The 22349-nt window shown below is 56.4% G+C and overlaps 10 protein-coding genes and 1 non-coding gene across 11 annotated transcripts; 5 read left to right on the forward strand and 6 right to left on the reverse strand.

Annotated features, from left to right (window-relative positions):
* Nucleotides 1-367: 367 nt before the first annotated feature.
* On the reverse strand, nt 368-2545 carry BO95DRAFT_451478 (carboxylesterase; the record flags this gene model as incomplete). Its single annotated transcript, XM_025588079.1, has 5 exons — nt 368-892; nt 957-1362; nt 1420-1500; nt 1554-2013; nt 2437-2545. 5 exons carry the CDS (start codon nt 2543-2545, stop codon nt 368-370), a joined length of 1581 nt encoding a protein of 526 aa, XP_025444355.1.
* Nucleotides 2546-3296: 751 nt separating this feature from the next.
* On the forward strand, nt 3297-4215 carry BO95DRAFT_70428 (uncharacterized protein). Its single transcript, XM_025592151.1, has one exon. It carries the CDS (start codon nt 3610-3612, stop codon nt 4120-4122), a length of 513 nt encoding a protein of 170 aa, XP_025444356.1. The 5' UTR covers nt 3297-3609; the 3' UTR covers nt 4123-4215.
* Nucleotides 4216-4307: 92 nt separating this feature from the next.
* On the forward strand, nt 4308-5879 carry BO95DRAFT_384934 (sugar transporter; the record flags this gene model as incomplete). The annotated part of the gene is made up of 2 exons (XM_025583462.1): nt 4308-5554; nt 5609-5879. The coding sequence occupies 2 exons, from the start codon at nt 4308-4310 to the stop codon at nt 5877-5879; spliced, it is 1518 nt and encodes a 505-aa protein (XP_025444357.1).
* An 890-nt stretch (nt 5880-6769) lies between these two features.
* On the reverse strand, nt 6770-8341 carry BO95DRAFT_70505 (putative D-arabinitol dehydrogenase ArbD). The gene is made up of 5 exons (XM_025592152.1): nt 8273-8341; nt 7724-8168; nt 7572-7647; nt 7083-7508; nt 6770-7013 (listed from the first exon to the last, which is right to left on the reverse strand). Exons 2-5 carry the CDS (start codon nt 8145-8147, stop codon nt 6833-6835), a joined length of 1107 nt encoding a protein of 368 aa, XP_025444358.1. The 5' UTR covers nt 8148-8168; nt 8273-8341; the 3' UTR covers nt 6770-6832.
* A 696-nt stretch (nt 8342-9037) lies between these two features.
* Nucleotides 9038-10018, reverse strand: BO95DRAFT_70625 (uncharacterized protein). Its single transcript, XM_025592153.1, has one exon. The coding sequence runs from the start codon at nt 9789-9791 to the stop codon at nt 9279-9281; it is 513 nt and encodes a 170-aa protein (XP_025444359.1). The 5' UTR covers nt 9792-10018; the 3' UTR covers nt 9038-9278.
* A 192-nt stretch (nt 10019-10210) lies between these two features.
* Nucleotides 10211-13165, reverse strand: BO95DRAFT_409351 (putative 3-methylcrotonyl-CoA carboxylase subunit alpha). The gene is made up of 5 exons (XM_025584135.1): nt 12862-13165; nt 12604-12802; nt 12452-12549; nt 10778-12401; nt 10211-10454 (listed from the first exon to the last, which is right to left on the reverse strand). Exons 1-5 carry the CDS (start codon nt 13014-13016, stop codon nt 10395-10397), a joined length of 2136 nt encoding a protein of 711 aa, XP_025444360.1. The 5' UTR covers nt 13017-13165; the 3' UTR covers nt 10211-10394.
* A 574-nt stretch (nt 13166-13739) lies between these two features.
* Nucleotides 13740-14963, forward strand: BO95DRAFT_461592 (uncharacterized protein; the record flags this gene model as incomplete). The annotated part of the gene is made up of 2 exons (XM_025588831.1): nt 13740-13817; nt 13950-14963. The coding sequence occupies 2 exons, from the start codon at nt 13740-13742 to the stop codon at nt 14961-14963; spliced, it is 1092 nt and encodes a 363-aa protein (XP_025444361.1).
* A 56-nt stretch (nt 14964-15019) lies between these two features.
* BO95DRAFT_440877 (isovaleryl-CoA dehydrogenase) lies at nt 15020-16835 on the reverse strand. The gene is made up of 6 exons (XM_025586059.1): nt 16556-16835; nt 16399-16486; nt 16228-16322; nt 15911-16146; nt 15572-15849; nt 15020-15484 (listed from the first exon to the last, which is right to left on the reverse strand). Exons 1-6 carry the CDS (start codon nt 16740-16742, stop codon nt 15070-15072), a joined length of 1299 nt encoding a protein of 432 aa, XP_025444362.1. The 5' UTR covers nt 16743-16835; the 3' UTR covers nt 15020-15069.
* A 168-nt stretch (nt 16836-17003) lies between these two features.
* Nucleotides 17004-19014, forward strand: BO95DRAFT_409356 (putative 3-methylcrotonyl-CoA carboxylase, beta subunit (MccB); the record flags this gene model as incomplete). Its single annotated transcript, XM_025584136.1, has 2 exons — nt 17004-18657; nt 18720-19014. The coding sequence occupies exons 1-2, from the start codon at nt 17189-17191 to the stop codon at nt 19012-19014; spliced, it is 1764 nt and encodes a 587-aa protein (XP_025444363.1). The 5' UTR covers nt 17004-17188.
* Nucleotides 19015-19366: 352 nt separating this feature from the next.
* On the forward strand, nt 19367-19438 carry BO95DRAFT_t90. The gene has a single exon. It is a non-coding gene; the product is annotated as a tRNA-Gln (tRNA).
* Nucleotides 19439-20386: 948 nt separating this feature from the next.
* Nucleotides 20387-22011, reverse strand: BO95DRAFT_70781 (putative RAS small monomeric GTPase (Rsr1)). Its single transcript, XM_025592154.1, has 8 exons — nt 21618-22011; nt 21507-21538; nt 21406-21432; nt 21268-21347; nt 21193-21215; nt 21072-21100; nt 21011-21020; nt 20387-20890 (listed from the first exon to the last, which is right to left on the reverse strand). The coding sequence occupies exons 1-8, from the start codon at nt 21626-21628 to the stop codon at nt 20476-20478; spliced, it is 627 nt and encodes a 208-aa protein (XP_025444364.1). The 5' UTR covers nt 21629-22011; the 3' UTR covers nt 20387-20475.
* Between the last annotated feature and the right edge of the window lie 338 nt (nt 22012-22349).

Consider the following 22349-nt stretch of genomic DNA (forward strand, 5'->3'; position numbering starts at 1 on the left):
GTTCGGCATCGGATTCGAGATGGGGCGGTCCCTGGGTTAGCATCGCATGGCACGGCCGTGCACAGAATGATTTACTGTGGCTACTTACTAGCTACGGTACACGCTGGAATCCTAAGGCTCCGAGTGTGCACGCAGCACAGTGCCACGCGAATCCTACCATGACCACTCACTCAAGGACGCGTGTATCATCTCGTGGGAACCGCGGCGAACCTTAACAGCCATTGACTTTGACAGTGGTGCACGAGCGGCTTGGCCGAGATCGTGTAATGGAAAGAAACTCTCGCCTCATGTCATCGTTTCATTGAAACATCCGATTGAACCATATACTCTCCAGCATCCCCAAATTTCACGTTCACAGATAAAAAAGTCACAGCCCCGTACAATTACCATCAATTCGCTCCGAAGATACCAGTTGCATCAGCACCCCGTCCTCCGCGAACAACAACATATTGTCCGACCCCTGCTCAAACTCAGGCCAACTGAATAGACTCTGATTATTCGGGTTCACCGCCGCCCCCTCGATGGCCAGCCGGGCCGGACCCCGGGCAGGATCCTCCGCGAAGGACAGCCATAGCGCCTCCATCGCGTAGCTGACGTCCCACTCGAACTCCGTCGAGGGGCCCCGGTACTGGAAGTGGGTGCCGAACAGCATCGGCAGCTCGGAGCTATGGTAGGCGCCGAACCAGGGCAGGGGCGAGATGTTGGAGAAGTTGCCGGCGTACTGGTAGCGGTAGGTGGGGAGGTTGGCCAGGTTGCGGTTCTTGACCTCCTGGGCCACGGGGCAAGCGATGATGGATTCGGTGAGCTGGAAGAGCGTTGCGGCGCCGGGGCCATCGGGCGTGAAGGAGACGAAGCCGGCGCCTTCGTTGGTGTTGCTGCCGATGATCATGGGCTGGGTTTGCCGGGGTTAGCTGGAGAGATGACGAGGGGGATACAGGAGGCAACGCAGCACTCACGATCTTAGCCACCTTGCCTTCGAGTGCCCGTTCGGTCCAGTTGGCAAAGACGGTGACGTTGTCTACGGAAGGCTTGAAGGAGATGGACGGTGTGCCGGAGTATGTGGACAAGGCGGTCTCCAGAGTCCGTGCGGGCACTCTGCGCACGCAGCTGAGCTCGGCGGAGCTGTTCAGTCCACCGCAGCCGACAAGACCCGCCAAGAAGGTGAAGTTGCTGTGGGTGTAATCCGAAAAGCTTACGATGCCAGGGGCACCAGAGTCGGCAGAGATGGCGGCCACGATGGGATCGTTGGGGTAGGAGTAGGTGTAGAGCGAGACACTGCCTCCTCCGGCGGACTGGCCCCAAAGCGTGATTCGATCCGGGTCTCCGCCAAAGTTGGCGATATTGTCGTGTACCCACTCCACGCTATATCACGTCAGCTATCTCGCAGACCACTATGATTGCAGGGGCTAAGTGACGTACGCCAATCGCTGGTCGAGCAGTCCCGCATTCTGATTCTCCAGTCCCTCAGCATTGGGGAATCCAAAGACATTGACACGATAGCTTTAATCGATCAGCCGCGTGCTCCATTATACCACCATACAGGGGGGAAATACTTCATGATAACCACGATATGTGCCTGCGTCCGCTGCACCCAGTTATCCGGGATCTTATACAAGGAAGCCTGCCCTCCGCTCGTGAATCCTCCTCCAGGGACATAAAGCAGCACTGGCAACGGGCGCTGCTGAGAGCGGATCTTCTCCACCGATGGAGCCCAAATCGAGAGGTAGAGGCAATCTTCCGAGTCCCCTCCGCTGATCAGGAACCCGGTCTCATACGCCGTGTAGATCGACGTGCTATTGCTTGTCTGCTGCATGCAGGAGGCAGGGAGTGCAAAAGCATTGACCGTGCCATTAGGCTGCTTCGGTACGGGTTTGGCGAACCGAAGATCCCCTACGGGAGGCTCTGCAAATGGAACCCCCAGGAACTGACGGACATCGGGGGTAGTGAGGTTGACGAAGCCTTGAACTGGGCCGCTGGAGGTCTGGACAAGAAGTCCTTCTCCCAGGATTGAGCCTGGTGAGATGGGGGATGCAGATGACCCGGGGCCTAGGTTCAGTAAGGCGATGAGCCCCACCGCTGCGCGAAGAGTATCTAAAAACATGACGATGATGTGTGATGGATAGGTATCACGGATTGAACGATGGGAGACAGCGGCCTTTTATGTCTCAACTCGCGCAACCCCGCCCAAGGACCCGGGAGATTGAACGTGGCCTTCATCGCTTGGGGTTAAACGGTCTGTTGAAGATCAAGAGGAACAGGGAAAGGGTTCTCCCGTCGAAGCTTTTCGGACTGTCGGTCAGCTATAAGAATCTAGGACGGGACGATTGGTTTTCGCGGCGATTCTTTGTAAGGACTGTGCTTGTACACATTCTTGGCACTCTGCTGGCCGCTGATGAAGGTTCAGTGCTTGACTTGGCGGGCATGCAGTAGCCATACGTCTTTCAACAAGTATCGACGAATTCATCGACACGGGATAGACAACCAGGGTTGCTTTCAGGGATTCAGGAACAGTGGAAGGGGTCGACAAAGAAAACGCGGGGTGCATTCGGGGGGGTAAGAATTTTGGTAGCTGTGGGGTAATCCGGGGGAGCCGGGGAAATATGTTGATCTGGATGAATGCAAAGCCCAGTTATGCAGCCGAGGTTGATGGTGTGGTCTTGTCTTCATCCCGGCTGAACCTTTTGCCCGCCCCCTCAGGCCAAGACATGACAACGAGCATGGGCCTCGCGACCTGAGCTGATGGTGCGAAAATCATGGCAAACAGTGAACAATGCTTCCGCGCATCAATGTCTCACTAGTACTACAGCGCTTTTGAGGGTGTTCAGCGACCACAAGACCGTATATATGTTTCAAGGCTGGGATCTCTTTCTACATATCGAGGCATCAGGCAGTCAGCAATCTGGCTTGATCAGGGACTTGCTGAGTACCTGCTTTGCATTGCTCTATCTCGCAAATTCATTGCCCTTATCTTCAATCTTCCAGACCGGGTCGGACTCGCCCTATCAGCCATGCCATGATGGATTTATCACACAAAAGCTGTCAGACAGCACAACAATAACGCATTTTGAACAGGTCGATGAGTCGTTGGGGCTTTGGATGCCGCTCTAGTGACAACCTGCAAGGGCGGGTGGCCCACAGTTGGCCGATGGTATGATCTTTCCATGAGTTGAGCGACGACTTCTGCTTAAGCGAGAGTGTCTGCGAAAGGACTGAGGAGCGCACCAAGTGTTCTCAGACGTCCTAGAGTGCACCGTGGACCTCGGATGACATAACCTGGCTAAGCACTCTTGGCAACCTGGCAAGCTTTCCCTTTCGGGCCGTCCTTCTCCCTGTGGTTAGACTCGGAACCAGCAAGCCCAGCAAGCCCAATCACCACCGGGTCAATGCAGGAAATCTAAGCAGCTGCCCGGGTACTGCCCATTCAACTGATGCCGAATTGCAAGGCTGACCTGGCCCGATTCGAGACCAGATCTCACCGGATTGTGTGTCGAGGGCCGACTTGTCCTAAGGATTGTCGGCCGAGCTCATCATGGATTCATGGCTCACAATTTTAGTCGACCACGGCCACGACGGATCCCTGGATGATGTGGATGCCAACGCAACCGTCCTATGATTATTGCAAAATGTCGCAGTCCCCCGTCAGACAGTCAGACACAAACTGACCATGGCGAAGTGGATACCGGCCTCGGTCAACCTCCGCGCTCCCCTTCGGAAAAATTCTGGGTCTTCCCCCACTCTGGGGTGCATTCTTTGCGGAGAACAAACAGCTGGAGATGTCGAATCAGCCAGGCAATGACTGGAAGGAAGCCGACGCTTCAACCTCTCTGCTCACCGGACTCTCGCTGGTTTAGCCACTTTGCCGACTGCTCGTGGGGGGACGCACGTATCTTGACTCTGCTTTCCCCCATCCCACCCAAACCCACTCTCTGGCCAAATGACAGCTCAGCTCTCAAAATCCGGACACTTGTGTTCCGCGTTGCCGTTTCAGCGAAACCCAATCCGAGCTGCAGGAAGCAAGTCAGCCATGACTACTACCCAAGTCAGCCGACGAAGTACCGACAGACGTGGGGTGGGAGATGTCTGAATCTGGGCGGGATGATACTTGCGGGGATCAGCCCATAAGCAAGATAACAGCCAGCTGCGTGTATCCGGAGGCTGCCTCAGGGGGTAGTCCTTCTTGCGTTCTTCCCACTTACTTGAATCCCTCGCTCCATCCTCTTCCTAAGGTTTTTTTTCTTTCCACTGCATAGCTCCTGCCTTGCTCTTGACACAGCCAAAAGCCGAAGTCAGAGCCAATCCGAGTCAAGATGCAGGGATCAGCCCTCCGCTATGCCCAAATTTTCTTGGTCTCGCTACCTTCCTTCGTCCTGTTTGGATACAATCAATCTGGTGTAGGTGGTCTGGATGATTTCACCTCCTGGATCCGACAATTCCCCGAAATCGACACCGTAAACACGACCGGGGCTCAGGAAAATCACAATGCCACCGTGCAAGGCGCAGTGGTGGCCTCCTACACAATCGGGGCTCTCATCGGGGCTCTTTCCTGTACGACAGTGGGGGACATCCTCGGTCGCCGGCGAACGATCTTCGTGGGAGCGCTGGTGGCCCTGATCGGACAGGCCCTGGAGTGCACGGCGTTTGCTCTGTCGCAATTTGTCGTGGGCCGAGTGATCCTCGGTGTGGGTGTGGGCATGCTGAGCGCGACCGTGCCGGTTTGGCAGTCGGAATGCTCGCCTGCGGCGCAGCGTGGACGCAACGTGGTGCTGACGGGCATGTTCATCGCGCTGGGGTTTGCGCTGACGCAGTGGGTCAACTTCGGCTTCTACCACATGCAAGCGTCATCGGCGGCCTGGCGCGTCTCGCTGGCCATCCCGGCCATCTTCTCCTTCATCGTCATGGGCAGCATCTTCTTTCTGCCCGAGTCCCCCCGGTGGCTGGTCATGAAGAACCGGCCCGACCTGGCGCAGCGCACGCTGGCTGCCCTGCGCGGCCAGGCGCTCGAGTCCCTCGAGGTGGTCGCCGAGCTGCGCGCCTTTGAGGTCTCCCTCGAGGAGACCTCCAACGGCAACCTGCGGCTGCGCGACATCTTCACGATGGGCGAGGAGAAGCTCTTCTACCGCTTCTGCCTGTGCATCATGCTGCAGTTCTTCCAGCAGATGAGCGGCGGCACGCTCATCTCGGTGTACATCCCGACGATCTTCGAGACCGACCTGGGGCTGGGGGCCAGCCTGTCCAAGATCCTGGCCGCGTGCGCCCTGACCTGGAAGTTTTTGTGTTGCTTCGTCGGGTTCGCCATCATCGACCGCATGGGCCGCCGCACCGCCTTCATGGTCAGCGGCGGCGGCATGTCGCTGTGCATGCTGGCCCTGGCCGTCTCCAACTCCTTCCAGGACAACCACACCGCCTCCATCGTCTCCGCATTTTTTATCTTTTTGTACAACTTCTTCCTGCCCGTCGGCTTCCTGGGCGCCAACTTCCTCTACCCGGCCGAGGTGGCCCCTGCGCGGTTGCGCGTGGCGATGCAGTCGTTCGCCATCGCCAATCAGTGGCTATGGTATGTGCCTTGTCCCAGTCTGTCATTTACATAGTAGAGTCTAACCCCGTGTAGGATGTTCGTCGTGGCAATGATCACCCCCGTCGCCGTCACCGACATCGGCTACCGGTACTACATCGTCTACACCGTCATCGCGGGCATCATCCCGCCCGCCATCTACTTCTTCTACCCCGAGACCAAGAACCGGTCGCTCGAGGAGGTGGACGAGATCTTCCGCGACTCGCGGTCCATCTTCGAGGCCGTCGCCATGTCCAAGCGCAGGCCCGTGGGCGATCGGGTCGTCGAGCAGTTCATGGAGAAGGCGACTGTGGAACAGGTGGAGTAGTCGCTGTCGTCTGCAGCATAAAACATAGAGTAAGTCCATACTCATGGTGATAATGATGTATGGCTGTATGGTCTAGAGTCTAGATGAATAGATTGCGTTTCTGAGAGCTGCTGCTTCTCCTTTGCGCATGATAACCAAGTAATTTGTGTTGGTTGGTGGGATGAGTGCTACCCTTCTGCTTGAGGTCTTGTGACTTCGTCCTTTTGGACCTACTGCCGTGTAAGCTATACGGTGCAACTGGGATCGTCCAAAGACTACCGTAGTACTGTACCTAGTGCAGTCCAGCATTGGTCACTGATCACCAACGAACAAGCAAACATTTCGAGATACTTAAAAACACTGCCCGGCGGTACAGTACACCTCTAGGCTCCCTCGCCCCGTCCTCTGATTTACCCCGCAATATCGCCGCCGCCGCTGTTGATCTTCCTGTCCCTGCTCACCCTACAAGTACAGTAGACTATACTGTACATATACATTTACGTACATCCTCCGAAACCAGGGTCCGATCGTCATCGTCCAAGGAAATATGACTGCATTGGGTAGTGTATACATGGCTTGTACGCAGCTCGAAGGAGGGCAAATAACATCATACTACTCCGTATCTTGGCGTGGACTTTTCGCCTCCTTCTCGCGAGCGCTGGGTTCATTGCAGCAATGAGTCCACTTGTGTGATGAATGATTGCACACTGTGCCATGATGCAATGATGCAGCTCAACGGGGGGTTTTTGTGGGCACTGACCCCGCCCCGCTTCGTTATCAAGAAGAGAAGCATACAATCCCCTGAGCCAAACAAGACAAGAAGAGGGTTCGGGAAACGATATCATTAGGCGAAGGGAGATACGCTAACAGCTAAATCACGCCGCTTTGATCTCCCATGCAAGTAAGTACATCAGTTTTGATTGGCATTGTACCGGTACATATCAACATTAATGATCGGGTGTAAGGGGTTGAAGCTAGGTCAAGGTGTAGCCCCCGTCGACCCGCAGATCGGCGCCGGTGATGTACCGGGAAGCGTCACTGAGGAGGAAAGTGACGGCGCCCATCAGGTCCTCGGGGGTGCCCATCTTGCCGACGGGGATCAAGGAGATCCACTTGTCGCGGAGGTCGGGGTTCTCGTCGAGGATCTTGCGCGTGCTTGTTTGGAGGGGGGGGGGGTTTTAGCAGGCTTGAAGCTCAAGTTACTGGGGGTTGCGGGAAGCTTACAGGGCTGTCAGCATATACCCCGGGCTGATGCAGTTGACGCGGATGTCGTGGCCGGCCCATTCGACGGCGAGGGAGGCGGCGAGGTGGCGGACGGCGGCCTTGGCGGCGTTGTAGGGCGCCTGGGGCTGGGGCACGTTCACGATCGCCCCGGACATGCTGCCGATCAGCACCATGCTCCCCGCGACCTGCCGCTCCATCAGGTGCTTGGCGACCCCCGTCGCGAACAGGTAGGTGCCGTCGACGTTGACGCCCCACAGCTTTTGCATGCGGTCGTGCGGGTACGAGATCGCGTCGAAGTTCTCCGTGAACCCCGCCGAGGTCACCAGGTGGTCGATCTGACCGTGCTGCGCGATCACCTCGGCGATGGCGCTGCTCACGGACTCCGGGTCCGAGACGTCCGAGTAGTGCGCCGTCACGTTGGGCATTCTGCGGGGTTGTCAATCAGCGTGAGACCACCGCGTCCAAGGTCGGGGAGCAATCGTGACGTACTGGTCCGCCTCCAATCCTGGATTCTCTTTCTGGAACTGTTCCACCAGCTTCTTCGCTTGTTCTTCGGCCTCCTGCTCTGTGGTTGACTCCGTCAGTCCCTGATCGATGGCTGCCACCCAACCCAGCCCAAATCAACCGGGGACAAGACCTACTGTTCAGATCGACAATGGCGAGATCCGACCCCGACGCGACAATCGCCTGCGCCATGACCAGCCCCAGCCCGCGCGCACCCCCCGTCACCAGCGTCACCTTGTTCTCCAGTGAGAAGTGGGCCAGCGTTCGCTTGAAGTGCATCCCGCCGCGGCCCTGCACGACCGGCGAGCGGGGCATGTGTTCGTCGTCCGGGTATTCGATCTTGACCTTCTCGTCCGTCCGCGCGTACTGGCCTTCCGCCTCCAGCGCGCCCCCCGGGGCCGTGGTGGTGGCCGCCAGGAGGGGGTCTTGCGTGCTCTTGCGGGCGTCCTTTCGGGGCGGAGCTGTGGAGGTGAGGGGGCGGAGGAATGCGGTGGTTGGGGTTGGGCGCGTGGATTGGCTGAGTGCCTTTGCGGCTTGCCGGACGACTGCGGGTCTGAACATTGTGAGGGGAGTGATGAGACGCTATATCGATGCGGTTAGTGAAGGTTGTTGGGGGATGAGTAGGTCAAATGGTAGGACGACAGAGGAATTGGCGTGTATTAGTATAAGTATCTAGGGACACTTACAAGTAGGGAGATGATGAGCACAGTGGAGGGAGAAAGAAAGGGTCTGATCAAGAGAGAGGAGATGCAGGGCCTAAAAGGCAAACAAACATGGGGGCAATGAATCCATCGAAGGCAAAACCAGGAGAGGTCAGGTCAGGGTCGGAGCGAATGACAATTCAAAATGTCAAAAACGGATTCAAGGGCTGGGCTGAAAAAGGAACCGGCATTGCCCCAAAGAAGAAAGCAGCCCTCCATTAAGTTATTCCAAAGGGAGTCGATAGATAAAGCTGAGGAGCCGGGGAATGAGTATACGTATACTCCGCCGCGGCGGTTGTTGTTGTTATTGCGGCTGTTGCGGTGTGACCCAGCCGACTGGTTGGGTTGTTTTCCCTCCACAACCCCCCGTTTACCACCCTCTCGCCGCTACAAGTCTTCTGGAATATTGCTTTTTTTCTCACAACTCCCAATCGCAGGTGATGTCAGGCGGTGATGAGGCATCGCTGGGCCAGGCCTCAACCGCCATGCAGCGATCGGACCAGGATTGTGCTCTTCGCCTCCGCGTGACTTGACCACAGAGTGGCCTCAGACCGGCCTTCTGGACGATCCCCTGTCGGCTTCGACTAGTCAGAAGTATGGAATCCGCGGGAAGAAACCTAGTCCTTCTTCGTGTCTGACTTGTGACAGAGCCATGACGGATGCTTGAGAGCTGTTGTTGGAGCGGTGACAGACAACTTGGAAGAAACTCATATCATCGACATCAACCGACTGCCGGGGGCATCCAATCATCGCCAATGTCTCCGATCTATCTTGTCGATGAAATAAAACGCGCCAAGCGACGACTGCTCAGAAATCCAGACCAAGCTCGGTTCCTCAGCTTCCCCCTTCCCCCCTTCAGCGGTTCATTCTTCCTTCACCTGGCCACATGACCCAGCCAGGGTCTCACAGACCGGGCTATCTCTATCTTATCTATATTTATATCCGCCCCAACAACGTCTTCCAGCCACGCCCAGCCCCTTCTCGATCCTTGTCAATTTACACATAGCCTCGACCCAGTGGACCCGGTAGATACGACCGCCACCGTCATCTCATTTCTTAGACTACTACCCCAGGTTGCAAACGTCAAGTAGGCTACGCCAACAGCGGAGTTGCCAGATTGATGTAAACCCCCAACCCCGCGGATACCTGCGGAGCGCCACCTACCTCCCCCCAACGAGCCCATGAATCTACTATACACACTGTACTGCAGCTGGCAGCTGTCGTCGCAACCTGTCCACGAGTTCCGTACTTTTATCAACCCCCATCCCTCCTTTGCACCAAGTACTTGTAAAACTGAGGATGGAGGAGGAGGGGGTCTTACACAGTAAATGGCGGGACCCTCTAATTTCCTGGGTGGGCATCCCGCGCTGATCGGGGTGTGGGGATCGGAATGGGGGTCGGTCGGTTGGGCACAAGCCACGAGCGGCGAGCCCCAAGCGTATGGATCCCATATCCCATTCAAAACAGTTTCGAAGGGGAGGGAAATCCTCCGATACCTGGCCATTGAGTTACTCAACGCTCTCCTCTCTCTTGGTCGGTATGACAGCGACAACTGCGGCGCTGCTCCCGGCGCCTGCTTTAAGGGGAGGCCGTATGTATGATTTATGCCGCGGGACGCGGGTTGCAACTCAATGCTCGGTGCAGGACTCCGTAGCGGCGGTGTCGCTCTTCGCGTTTACGGGTTGTCAGTGAGAGATTGACAGTTAGCATAATACCGGATGATCTGTCAGTTCCCCCTCTACGAATGGGTTATCTCCATCCGAGGTAGCAGTATACCAGCGGCTCCTGCTCCTAATTCATAGCAAGCGGTCTACATCGAAGTTTCAGGAATCAGTTTAGGCTCCATCCATCCTCCGCTCACACCAACGTCGCCTTATGCTGCAACACCCCCAAATTACGGAGAGCTGGTGCTTCAAGTTGAGCTTACCAAGAACAAGGGATTGCATTTATAAGTTGAATGACGCTCCAAAATCAACACCGAATACACGACAGAAATTGCCCGCGAGACCGCTCAGTTGGCACATATACGGACCCTCACCGGTTGACCTGGGTCATGTCTACATTTTCTAAGCGCAAAACTGTCGCTCGAGATCCATGTTTCTCTGCTTCACTCACCGCCGCTCTCCTCTGCGAACTCGACCAGCGGCGTCCCGCTTTTGCATTGATCCTGCAAGGTACCTGTTAGTCATCTGACTGCAGCTGTTTTCCCTGGCAAAGCGAAACAAAACAATGAAAAAGGTTGCGAGTGGGGAATCGAGCTCCGGCGACGGTGTAGTCATCCGGAGAGCACGGTCACACAACCCCACGAACGTAGAGAAATGGACGAGGACAAGCCCCAGACAATTCCAGTCTGGAAAACCTAGAACAATCCGGCTAGAAGGTGCGAGAATCTCATCCTGTCCAAACCCCTGGAAGATCGCCCAGAGCAGGCGAGATGGCAAGACGAAACAATAATCGGGCAGGGATATAGATAGCAAAGCTCTGACTTACTCCTTTCTGATGGACCACTTTGGCAATGACACCCTTATGTGGGCTGCGGATGACCGTCTCCATCTTCATGCTCTCGATCACCACAAGCGGCTGATCCTTTTCGACCGTGTCGCCGGCGGCCACCTCCACGCGCAGCACTTTGCATGGCATCGGTGCGAGAACGCTGTTCTTGACGTCCTTCATGCCCAATGCTTTCTCCATCCATTTGGCCGGTGGGATGGTCAGGCGGTATTGCGTGCCCTTCTGGAAGGCAATGATTGTGTCCGCGTCGCGGATGACTGTGGTGTCGAGGCGGGTGTGGGGGAAGAAGGAGGTGATGATGTTGGAGTTCGAGTTGTCGTGGCTGACGACCTGTTCGAACACCACGCCTTGTACGGTGACGTTGTATGTATTGTCGCCGGTTTGCTGGATGCGGACCTCGTGTCGCGAGTCATCCTTAGCGCCGGGTGTCAGGTCTGCAAAGGATACCTGATGCGCCTGGTAGCCGGGGCTAAAGCCAATCCCTGAGCCCTCGAAGCTAGCCTGCACGCGAGACGCAAGGCTGGCATCCCGTTGCAGACAGGCCAGTGCCACCTGGGCCAGCACCTCAGGATCAATGGTCTTCGCCGGAAACAATTCCGCGCGGTGCTTATCGATGTATCCAGTCTCCACGTCCCCAGAGATAAAATCAGAGCTGCGGCAGATGGTCTTCAAGAATTCGATGTTGGTGATCGGCCCCGCGATCTCGTACTCTTCCAGCGCGGCGGCGAGTTTGCGAATGGCTTCCTCTCGCGTGGCGCCTCGCACGATGAGCTTGGCGATCATCGGGTCGTAGTGGGCGGATACTTCGTCGCCTGCGACAAAGCCTGCGTCGATGCGGACATCCTCGGTCGCGGCGGGCGTGCGGACGTGCAGGAGGGTGCCAGAGTCTGGGATGAAGCCCTGATCGGGGTTCTCGGCGTAGATGCGAGCTTCGATCGCGTGCCCGCTGGTAGCCATGTAAGCCTCCACCTCGTCCTGGGTCAATGGCAATGGAGCGCCTTCGGCGACCTTGATCTGCCAATGCACCAGGTCCTGGCCGGTCACCATCTCCGTGACAGGGTGTTCGACCTGCAGTCTGGTGTTCATCTCCATGAAGAAGAACTCGCCGCTGTCGTTGTCAAAGATGAACTCGACCGTGCCCGCGCCCTCATAGCCCACCGCCAGTGCGGCTGATCTAGCCTTCGCCCAGATGTCTTTCCTGGTCGCATCTGGGAGATGGGGAGCAGGGGACTCTTCCAGGATCTTCTGGTGTCGCCGCTGGATGCTGCAGTCGCGCTCTCCCAGGGCCACGCAGTTTCCATGCTTGTCGGCGAAGACTTGAACTTCGATGTGACGCGGTGTGGTGATGTACTTCTCCACGAGAACGTGATCATCCCCGAAGGAGCTCATGGCCTCCGACTTGGCGGACTGGAGCTGGGCCTGGAAATCGGCTTTGGAGTGTGCGATGCGCATGCCCTTGCCGCCTCCGCCTTTGACTGCTTTGATCAGAACGGGGTACTTGATTCTGTCGGCCTCTGCCTCGAGGAAGTCGGCGTCTTGGTTTTCACCATGGTAGCCGGGCACGCACGGGACACCCGCAGCGGTCATGATGTTTTTGGACTGGCTGCTTAGAGTCAGTTCTGTAGTAAGGTGGAAGTGCATCAGTCAGCCTACCTCTTATCACCCATATCCTCGATCGCTTTCCATGGCGGACCAATGAAGACCAGCCCAGCTTCTGTGCATTTCCTTGCAAAAGCAGAGTTCTCACTCAACTAGATGCTATGAGCTTTCAGGTGCATATGGCCCAGTACCAGGCAGTCACTCACAAAACCATATCCCGGGTGTATCCCTTGACAGCCCTCCCTCTTCGCGATCTCGATAATTCGGTCCCCGTCCAGGTAAGCCGAAACCGACCCGAGATTATAGGCGAACGGCGAGCTCAAGGCATGTTGAGCTTTGCTGTCCGGATCTGTGTAGAGCGTCGTCACCCGGATACCATGCTGGGCGGCCGTGCGTCCGACTCGTCTATTTGGTGGTCAGGTCAGTCACTGCAAAGCTTAGATCAGCAACGGAAAAGCACACACAGTGCAATCTCTCCTCGATTCGCGATCAGGATCGAATCCAAGGACTTCTGGGTTGTAGCCGCATCGGCGGAGAGGGTGGAAGCTGCTCTTCTGGCTCTACGAACCGCCGTCGGCCCTAGGCGGGATGTAGTCCGGAGAAGCGCTGAGAGGGTCATCACGAATGACCAGAATAGAGGTTCGCAGGGGATCAGTCAACAAAGCTCCAGGATGCTCGCAGATAGTCGCATATTCTTGCTGTAATGTAAGAACAAGACTCCGGATCTCGAATCAATCACATCGGTAAGTTGAGCAACCGGCGAGCAGCAACCCCGGTTCTTGTAGATGCAACCTCTCCCCCCAGCTTGTTGGAGCGGAGACCCCCTTGGGCCGACGCAAAGCGACGGCTGCGGGGAAGCCGCTGCACGTGACCGTGGACTCCACCGGCCGGGTTTTTTTCGAAGACTGAAAGAAACGAAACCGGGTCAGCAGCCATTGCATCAGAGTCAGTCGTCAGTCGTCAGTGTCTGTCTGCCTGCCTGCCTGCCTTCCCTCTCCCTCTCTCTCCATTCGCGATCGACACTTCGGTCGCTAGCCTCCTTTGTTGTCTCTGCGCGCGCTCTTTCTCTTTGGTTCATATCTCTGTTTATCTCATTCATTTTTTTTTTACCTGATCAGTATATACACAACACCAGAAGAAACCAACGAACACCAAGTACTGAAAATCTGACGCGCAACTTTTCCTTCTTCTATCACCCTCACTTTCAACTCACCACCACTGACACCTTTGCGGCTGCAAAGAAAAATACCTCCGATTACACAACATCATCCCTCACTTCCAACCTACACACGACACCTATACCTTTAAAACACATACCCAAAAGACTAAGGGGTCCGAGACAATGTCCGACGACGAAGACTATTACGACGAATACGACGAGGATATCTTCTGGGTGGAGGAACCCGATCCCACCATTGCTGTACGTACTGTCAAACCCACCTACTTGCCTGAGACATTGACCCAGAATCGCATCTTACACCCCAATCAACCTCCCTTTAACACACTCTCAATTCCGTCCCCCTCACTGACAACACCTGCCACAAAAAAAAAGGACGACTTAGCAGCAACCTCCACCAACGACGCCATCTTCTACGACCACCCCGCCCTCGAAGTCGAAGACTACTTCTCCGACTGGGACGATCTGTCGGATGACTACTACGACGAGGATCCGACCGCCGTGCGCCGCGCCCGCGCCTTGGGCCTGTTACCTGCCGGCGACGGCGACGGCGGCCATCATGACAAGCAGCACAGCCACCCTCCCCGCGCTGCTGCTGTGACCAAACACCCACGTGCACCAAAATCGGCTGCCCAAAGAACCCCGTTTTTCGATCTCGGCGCGTTCCAGAGTGTGGTCTGGAAATCCCCGCACCAGGAGAAGGAACAACAATCGGTGGTCGCGTTGCATGAACCCGGCGAGGGGGAGAAGGTGGCGCTGCTGAAGAATTGGCGCGAGGTGTTTCGGAGTGCCAATCCTAGGATGACCGCTGCCGTGGGCGTGGTGGCGGGGACCGGGGCTGGGAGGAAGCCTGCGCCGATTCAGCAGCAGCAGCAGCAGGGGTTGTGTTTGCGGGGTAGTAGTGCGGGGGCGGAGGGGAGGGGGGATGCGGAGAGTCGGGAGGTGGATGGTGTTGTTGCTACTACGATGGAGGAGGTTGGGGATGATATAGGGAAAGGTGTGGGTAAGGGTGGTGTGGTTAATGGGGAGGGGTTTGTCGCGGCGGGCTTGGTCATCGACGGTGGTGAGGTTGGGGATGGGGGTTCTTTCGAAGGAGGGGGTCCTAAAGCTGAAGCTGCCGCCGCCACCAACGGGGTGGTAGTAAATGAGGAGGCGGCGGATGGGTCCTCGCTCGATGAGTCGGTCGCGAAACCGACAGCGCCCCGGTCCAGGAAGCGCAAGGCCGATGATGCGGTCGACGATATCCCGGAAACTGCAGCAAAGACCCGGGCCAAGAGGGTCGCATCCTCCACGAAAGCCGGAACGGCTAACAGCAGTAAAGATGCCCCCGTCCCCGTACCTGCTGCTGCACCGTCGGCCCCTGTGCGCAGATCAGCGAGGAATAAATAACGGAACGCAATCCATCGCGAATGAGCGTTATGATGTTATGACTTTCTTGATATTTGTGCAGTTTATACAGATTTGTTGAACCCGACATACTAATTAATCTCTGGTTCTATGCGTACTCCTTGTTGAATGCCCGTCCTATCACCATCCGCCGAATCTCGCTCGTTCCCGCCCCGATCTCGTACAACTTCGCATCTCGTAGCAGCCTCCCCGCCGGAATCTCGTTGATGTATCCGTTGCCTCCCATGAGCTGGATGGCATCGAGCGCGCATTCTGTCGCTCGCTCCGCAGCATAGAGGATCGCCCCGGCGCAGTCCTGGGTGCGGATGATGGCTCCGGACGGAGAACCGGCCGAGTTATCGATCTGCCGGGCAGTCGCGTAGGTGTAGGCCCGCGATGCCGCCAGTTTGGTGTGCATGTCGGCGAGCTTGCCTTGGATCAGCTGATTGTGAGCGATCGGCGTCCCAAACTGTTTGCGGACGTGCGTATAGGGCAGCACGAGATCCAGCGCAGCCTGCATGATTCTGTAAATTCGTTAGCTCCGGGACATACTCAGTCTTCTCGTCCCCCTCCACAGCCAGTCAAGTCAACGCCAGACAGAGAAAACATACCCCAGAGGACCCGCACTGAGCACCAGGCGCTCCAGATCCAGCCCCTCCATCAACACCTTCACGCCGCGATTCACCTCGCCGAGAACATTCTCCTTCGGGACGAAGACATCTTCAAAGACAAGCTCTCCAGTGTTCGAGCCACGCATGCCCAGCTTGTCAAGCTTCCGGGCGCAGGAGAACCCCTGAAACTCCTTCTCGACCACAAATGCGGTGATACCCTTGGACCCCTTCTCCGGCTCCGTTTTGGCATAGACCACCACGTAGTCTGCATCTGGGCCCTGCGCGTGCGGTCAGCATGTACTTAGAGCAACCAAGCCAGTCCGAGCGAAGGTCTCTCACGTTCGTAATCCACATCTTCGTTCCGTTCAACACCCAGCCCCCGTCTACGGCCTTCGCCGTTGTCTTCATACTCACGACATCGGACCCGGCCGAGTGCTCCGACATGGCTAGCGCACCGACTTTATCTCCCGAGAGAAGCCCGGGGAGGAATCGTTCTTTCTGGTCGGCGTTCCCGTTCAGGGAGAGTTGGTTGACGCAGAGTTGGGAATGGGCGGCGTATGAGAGAGCGATGCTTCCTGCTCGTACATCCATGGGTCAGTGAATCACTGCGTTTCCCGCCCAGCCAGATGGAGAGACAAAGGGAAAGTTGTGCATACCAGAGGCACGACTGATCTCCTCCATGACTATGCAGTGGGCCTGGTAGCCCATCCCGAGACCGCCATACTCCTCGTTCGCGGTGATGCCCAAGAATCTGGTTCGTAGATGGAGCGAGTCAGCAAGGACGCTTCTGCAATGGACGATGCATAAGTTAGAGACGACGGCCATACCCAGCATCGCCAAACTTCTTCCACATCTCCGCCGGGAACTCATTCTGGGCGTCGGTCCGCGCGGCCAGCTCCTCGGGAATCTCGCGCCCTTGATTCCGCGATTGATGGTTAGTAAAGGTGTGCCTTGTCCTCCAGCTATGGTACCGGGCTTATTTACGGGTGAACTCTTGGACTCGTTCTCGTAGCTCGAGCAAGTCGTCTTCCGTTGGAGGAACGAAGTCCTTCGGGTGCTTGGTTGCTAGGGTGCGTAGTGCGGGGGGCTGGATGAGGGGATGGTGGATTCGTCTGATTAGAGTCCGGGAGGAAGTCCGGAGAAGACTGGGGAATCGGGGAAGGGCAGCCATGGTAAGATCAATTGTGTCTCGGTGGTTATTTATGGAATAGATCCACGTTGAGAGGTAACAGGCTTGATGATTTATACCCTCAAGGGAGGATAGAGAGGGGAGAGCGTCGGTAGCACTAGCTGCAACAACAGTGTCGATGTCACGGCGGCTAAACACGGCAAACAGCGCTATGCTTCTCCGCATGTCACCTGCTCCTCCTCTCCTCCCCTCCCTTTCGCCGACTCCTCTTTTCTCCTTCCCTTCTCCTTCGGCTTCTCCATTCCACAGAAATAAAGAGCATACAGTATCTGCTATTCACCATCTGGTTCTTGCACAGGTTCTTGCACAGGTTCTTGCACAGAATCATGCAATAGTGCGGTCTAGTAGTCGTCTACCAGTTGGCGTTCCTTGATCCCCGGTATCCGCACCCTTCGTCTTCCCCAGCTTTTGCCCACTCTCTCCCCGCAATGCGCGCTCCGTCTCCGCTTCTGCGGAGCCTGAGACCCAACACTGTCGCCCTTCCATATCGACGACTTGCACTGCGTCCATCTACAACCATAACCTCCCCTCGCATACTCTCAAGATCAATTGCCAACTACACACACCCCCATCATGCATCTGCCATATCCGTTCTCCCCACCGCCGTCGATACTACATCGTCCGAATTCCAGGAAAACGCCCAACAGATGCAAGAACTCCTTGATCGGATGGCCAGTCTCCACGGCACAATCTCGCAAGGCGGTCCCCAAAAGGCCAAGGACAAACACCTAGCCAGAGGCAAGATGCTTCCTCGGGACCGGGTCAGCGCCCTCATTGACCCGGGCACGTCGTTCCTCGAGCTCTCGCCGCTCGCCGGCCACGAGGTCTATGGAGAGGATGTGCCCGCCGGGGGAATCATCACGGGCATCGGAACGGTGGAGGGGGTGAACTGCATGATTGTCGCCAACGACAGCACGGTCAAGGGCGGCACCTACTATCCTATTACCGTGAAGAAGCATCTCCGTGCGCAGGCCATCGCGCAGGAGAACAAACTGCCGTGCATCTACCTGGTCGACTCGGGCGGTGCCAACCTGCCGCACCAGGCGGACGTCTTCCCGGACCGCGACCACTTCGGCCGCATTTTCTTCAACCAGGCCCGGATGAGCTCGCTGGGGATCCCGCAGATCGCCGTGGTCATGGGCCCCTGCACGGCCGGCGGCGCCTACGTGCCCGCCATGAGCGACGAGACGATCATCGTCGAGAATCAGGGCACTATCTTCCTGGCCGGCCCGCCGCTGGTCAAGGCCGCGACGGGCGAGGTCGTCTCCGCCGAGGATCTGGGCGGCGGGCACCTCCACAGCACGATCTCAGGGGTCACGGACTACCTCGCCGTCGACGACGCCCACGCCATCATTCTGGCGCGACGGTCCGTCTCCAACCTGAACTATCCGCAAACGAACCTACCCTCTACGCCAGGCAGTCTATCCAACACAGCAGCAGCAGCGACAACAGCACCCATCAAAGAACCCCTCTACGACCCCAGCGAGCTCAACGGCATCGTGGGCACCAACCTCCGCCGCCAGATCCCCGCCCACGAGGTCATCGCCCGCATCGTCGACGGCAGCGAGTTCGCCGAGTTCAAGCGCGACTACGGCACCACGCTCGTGACGGGCTTTGCGCGCATCTACGGCCACCAGGTGGGCATCGTCGCCAACAACGGCATCCTCTTCTCCGAGTCCTCCCTGAAGGGGGCGCACTTCATCGAGCTCTGCGCCCAGCGCGGCATCCCCCTGGTCTTCCTGCAGAACATCTCGGGCTTCATGGTCGGCGCCGACGCCGAGAAAGGCGGGATCGCGAAGAACGGCGCCAAACTGGTGACGGCCGTCGCGTGTGCCGATGTGCCCAAGTTCACCGTGGTGTTTGGCTCCAGTGCCGGCGCCGGGAACTATGGCATGTGGTGAGTACCCCCTTTCCCCCTTTGTGGTAACCTGAAACTAAGACTGATTGACAATCCCCCAGCGGCCGCGCCTACTCCCCAAGATTCCTGTTCATGTGGCCCAACGCCAAGATCGGGGTCATGGGCTCCGAGCAACTGTCCGCGGTGATGGAGGCCGTGGGCCGCACCGCCGACCCGGACCTAAAGGCCCGCATCGACCGCGAATCCGAGGCGGTGTTCTCGTCGGCGCGCCTCTGGGACGACGGGGTGATCCCGCCCGCGCAGACCCGCCAGTTCCTGGGGTTGGGGCTGGCGGCCGCCGTCGGGGGCAAGGTCGATGCCGATGTGCGGACGCGGTTTGGGGTGTTCCGGATGTAGTCCCATAGTTACATACAACACACACATCTTAACTAAACATCAACATCGACGAATAAAATTCACTAGCCTTGAAGTTCAAACCTCTGGCCCTATCCCTTTTCCTCTTCGGTGTAGTACCGCTTTTGCTTGGTTATCCCCCCCCCCCCCCCCGGGTATGAACCAGTCTCCCCTCCCCAACGGGGAGGTATCGTATATCCTCCAAGTAACCACCCGTGTGATAGATCAAGGTTCATAACTGCAACCAACCAACCCCCTTGCGATTCGATACAGTGCAACACCTACCTAGTCAGCCATAGCCCGGCCCGGATCCCTTTTGACAGCGTCAAATACCCGCGGCGATGACATCACCGCCGGTTGTGTAGTGTAATGGTTAGCACCCGGGATTTTGATTCCCGTAATCCCGGTTCGATCCCGGGCATGACCTATGTTGTTGTTGTCGTTCCAGTTACGTGATTTTCGTTCCTCTTTTGCCTTTCGTTTTTTCCTTGAACACTTAGTTAGCACTGCATTTCCCTTTCTGCTTCTGCTGGCGTGGGTGAGTGAGTTAAGTGAGTGAGTGGGGTTTGTCTGGATGACATAGGGGTTTGTTTAAGTTACCCAAGTCGCAATGGGTGACTTGACTTGATTTGACTCGACTGTGGTTCTGTTATGCTTCCGAGGTACCGGCGGGAATGCATGCGACGTATAGCACTCGTTGGGGCTGGGGGGTGGAGGTTCACCATTGAGGGATTATAGGAGTCTAGACTTCAGGTTGCTTCTACCCGGAATAGTAGCGAGTATAATTCCCGTCTAGTTCAGCTGAGGATGCTTCTCTGGGACGAGATCACTTCGTTACCAGCTGGGTACCGTCCACAGCCATCGGCGATACCAACCCACGACATTGACCGGCCGAACCGACGTAGTGGTTGGAGAACAGCGAAGGCTTCTGTCCCCAGGGCGATGTAAGTATCTGGCTCGTCTATCTATGCCGGCATATAGAGCTACCACATCGGGCACATCGCAAACAACACCTGCCGGAAACAAAGATCAATGGCTCACAGCAGGGCTGCTGTTGATTTCCGCGTCTTTCGATTCTCGCGACATATGCAATCTATCATCCAACTTTTTTCTGTTTCAAACAAAACTGTGTTTATAACCATACACCAGACAATGATACCATGCGGTAGGATGGCAACTAGATCAGTAGACCAAATATACACTTTCCCTTTTCCATCGCAACAAAAAAAAAACGATTGGGCTATAAATCACATATATCTATCGTGGGAACACATTGACAGCGTATGATGAAACATGGGGTCTGAAATTCAACATTAAACAAGGATTGTAGACGGAAAGGGGTATGTGCAGCCAAAAAAGAGAGAGAAAGCCAAGAAATGGAAAATAGATCATGCGGACAAGCAAATGATTTGCTCGCTTGCATTTTGAAAGTTTGTTGCTTCACTTCGTCCCGATATAAATCGATTATAAGATCACGCAAGGGCCCTTCCGCCGCTTCTTATCCTTCTTTTTCTCACCCCGATTGGGGTTCTCCCGTTTGCGGGAGGAGTCTTCGCTCTTCGAGTTGCCTTGCAGGTCCTTTCGGATGATCTGCCGGCAGAGGTCAATGAAGACCTCGTTGACGTTGGCTCGTCGACGAGCCGAGGTTTCGTAGTAGGGGGCGTTGCCCCAGCTCTGGGAGAGAGCAAACGCGCGGGCGCGTGGCACCGCGCGGTCTTCCTCAAGGTCGGATTTGTTGCCCACAATGACAATAGGCACTTTCTCATCCTCCTTGATGCGGATAATCTGCTCTCGTAACTCGGATAGTTCGTTCAAGGACGACATGCTCGTGATGGAAAATACGAGCAGAAACCCCTGTCCTTGCTTCATATATAGCTCTCTGCAGAGTGCGCTGTCAGTTGCGAGATCGGATGAAAGGGAATGCTGGTGATCATCTTGCGATTGCGCGATTGCGTGATCATAGGGACCTGTGATGCTGGAGGGTGGGCGCAATGTTTACCTCATGGCCGCTGTAGATTGGTTAGATGAGAGGAAGCACCATCGAGGGACCATTCACTTACTGAACTGTTCTGTTCCTGCAGTGTCCAGTCTGCACATGTCACTCAAGTCAGTTCCCTTGATCCATCATGGATTGGCCCAGCGTCTAGGAACCCGAATTTCAGACTGTGGGAGGAAACATACATTTCCAGAATACATTGTCGGCCCTGCTGCGGGTAAGTGGCTGGACATGTCTCGGGGGGAAGTGGTGTCACTTACGTCTACCTCGATCTGTTTTCGGTAGGAGTCCTCGATTGTCGGGTCGTAGCTCTCAATCCACACATTTTGCACGAATTGAGCTGCCTGGCGTTAGCACGAATACAAGTCAGACGGAGTAGTGCCCTCGTCCAGACATACCCGTAAGACAGCTCTTGCCCACACCTCCTATTGCGCCGACGAGAATCGCCCGTCGTCAGTGGTGAATCTTTCCCGATCCCAGGAGGAGAGTATGTGCCTACCAGCGCCTAGAACGACGATATGATACTCCCGTCTGTAGTCGGAAAGCGAGCGATCAGCAACCTCCGCCGAGTAGATGTGTCCGAGCATGATGCGCAAGTCGGGGGACTTACTGTGGCCGCATTGAGACGATTGGCTATAGCTTCGCGATTATAGTGATGTTTGGGGCTGGGTATGAAGGTGTGAAAGGCGAGTCAGGCTCCGACAAAAGTATCGATGTCGATTGTGTTGTCTGACCTGGGAGGGGGCCGAATCTGCGGTCGAGACGGGAACGCGGCCGAATGCGACAATTGAGAAAAGGTTGGCCGAGGGAGGAGGGAGGAGTAGCCCTGAGGAGGAGGAGGAGGAGGGAGGGGGAGGGCAAAACAGGCTTTGTCGATATTTGTCTGTATCAATCCGCACCAATCAATCAAAGGATGGATGGGAGGGGGAAGGGAATGATCGGAGGTGAAGAATGAATTGATTCCCTTTCGGAGGGTTGGAGGCGGGAGAGTCGGGAGGAGTGCTGGGAGAGCAAGGGCAACATCCACACGCGGTCCGTTACATCGGTCTTAATGCCAATCGATTCCCAATCAATTCCGCGGGAGCTGGCAGGCGGAAAGCGTCGGACAAGCTGGACACAAGAGAAGTCTGGTGAAGCAAGGTGTGGGAAGGAGGGAAGTTGAGTTGGGGGGTGGTGAGAGGAGGGTCGGAATAAAGGAGAACGATGGTGGTTCGAGATGTCGAGGCGGCGAGTTTTTGGAAGTGGGTGGGAAGGTGGGTTTGGTTTGGAAGGAGGAGGAGGAGGAGAAGAAGAAGACAAGAGAGAGAGGGAGGGGAATTTCGTGTTTCTGACCACCACCACC

This window comes from Aspergillus brunneoviolaceus (genome assembly GCF_003184695.1).
Source record: "Aspergillus brunneoviolaceus CBS 621.78 unplaced genomic scaffold BO95scaffold_18, whole genome shotgun sequence".
Taxonomy (NCBI): domain Eukaryota; kingdom Fungi; phylum Ascomycota; class Eurotiomycetes; order Eurotiales; family Aspergillaceae; genus Aspergillus; species Aspergillus brunneoviolaceus.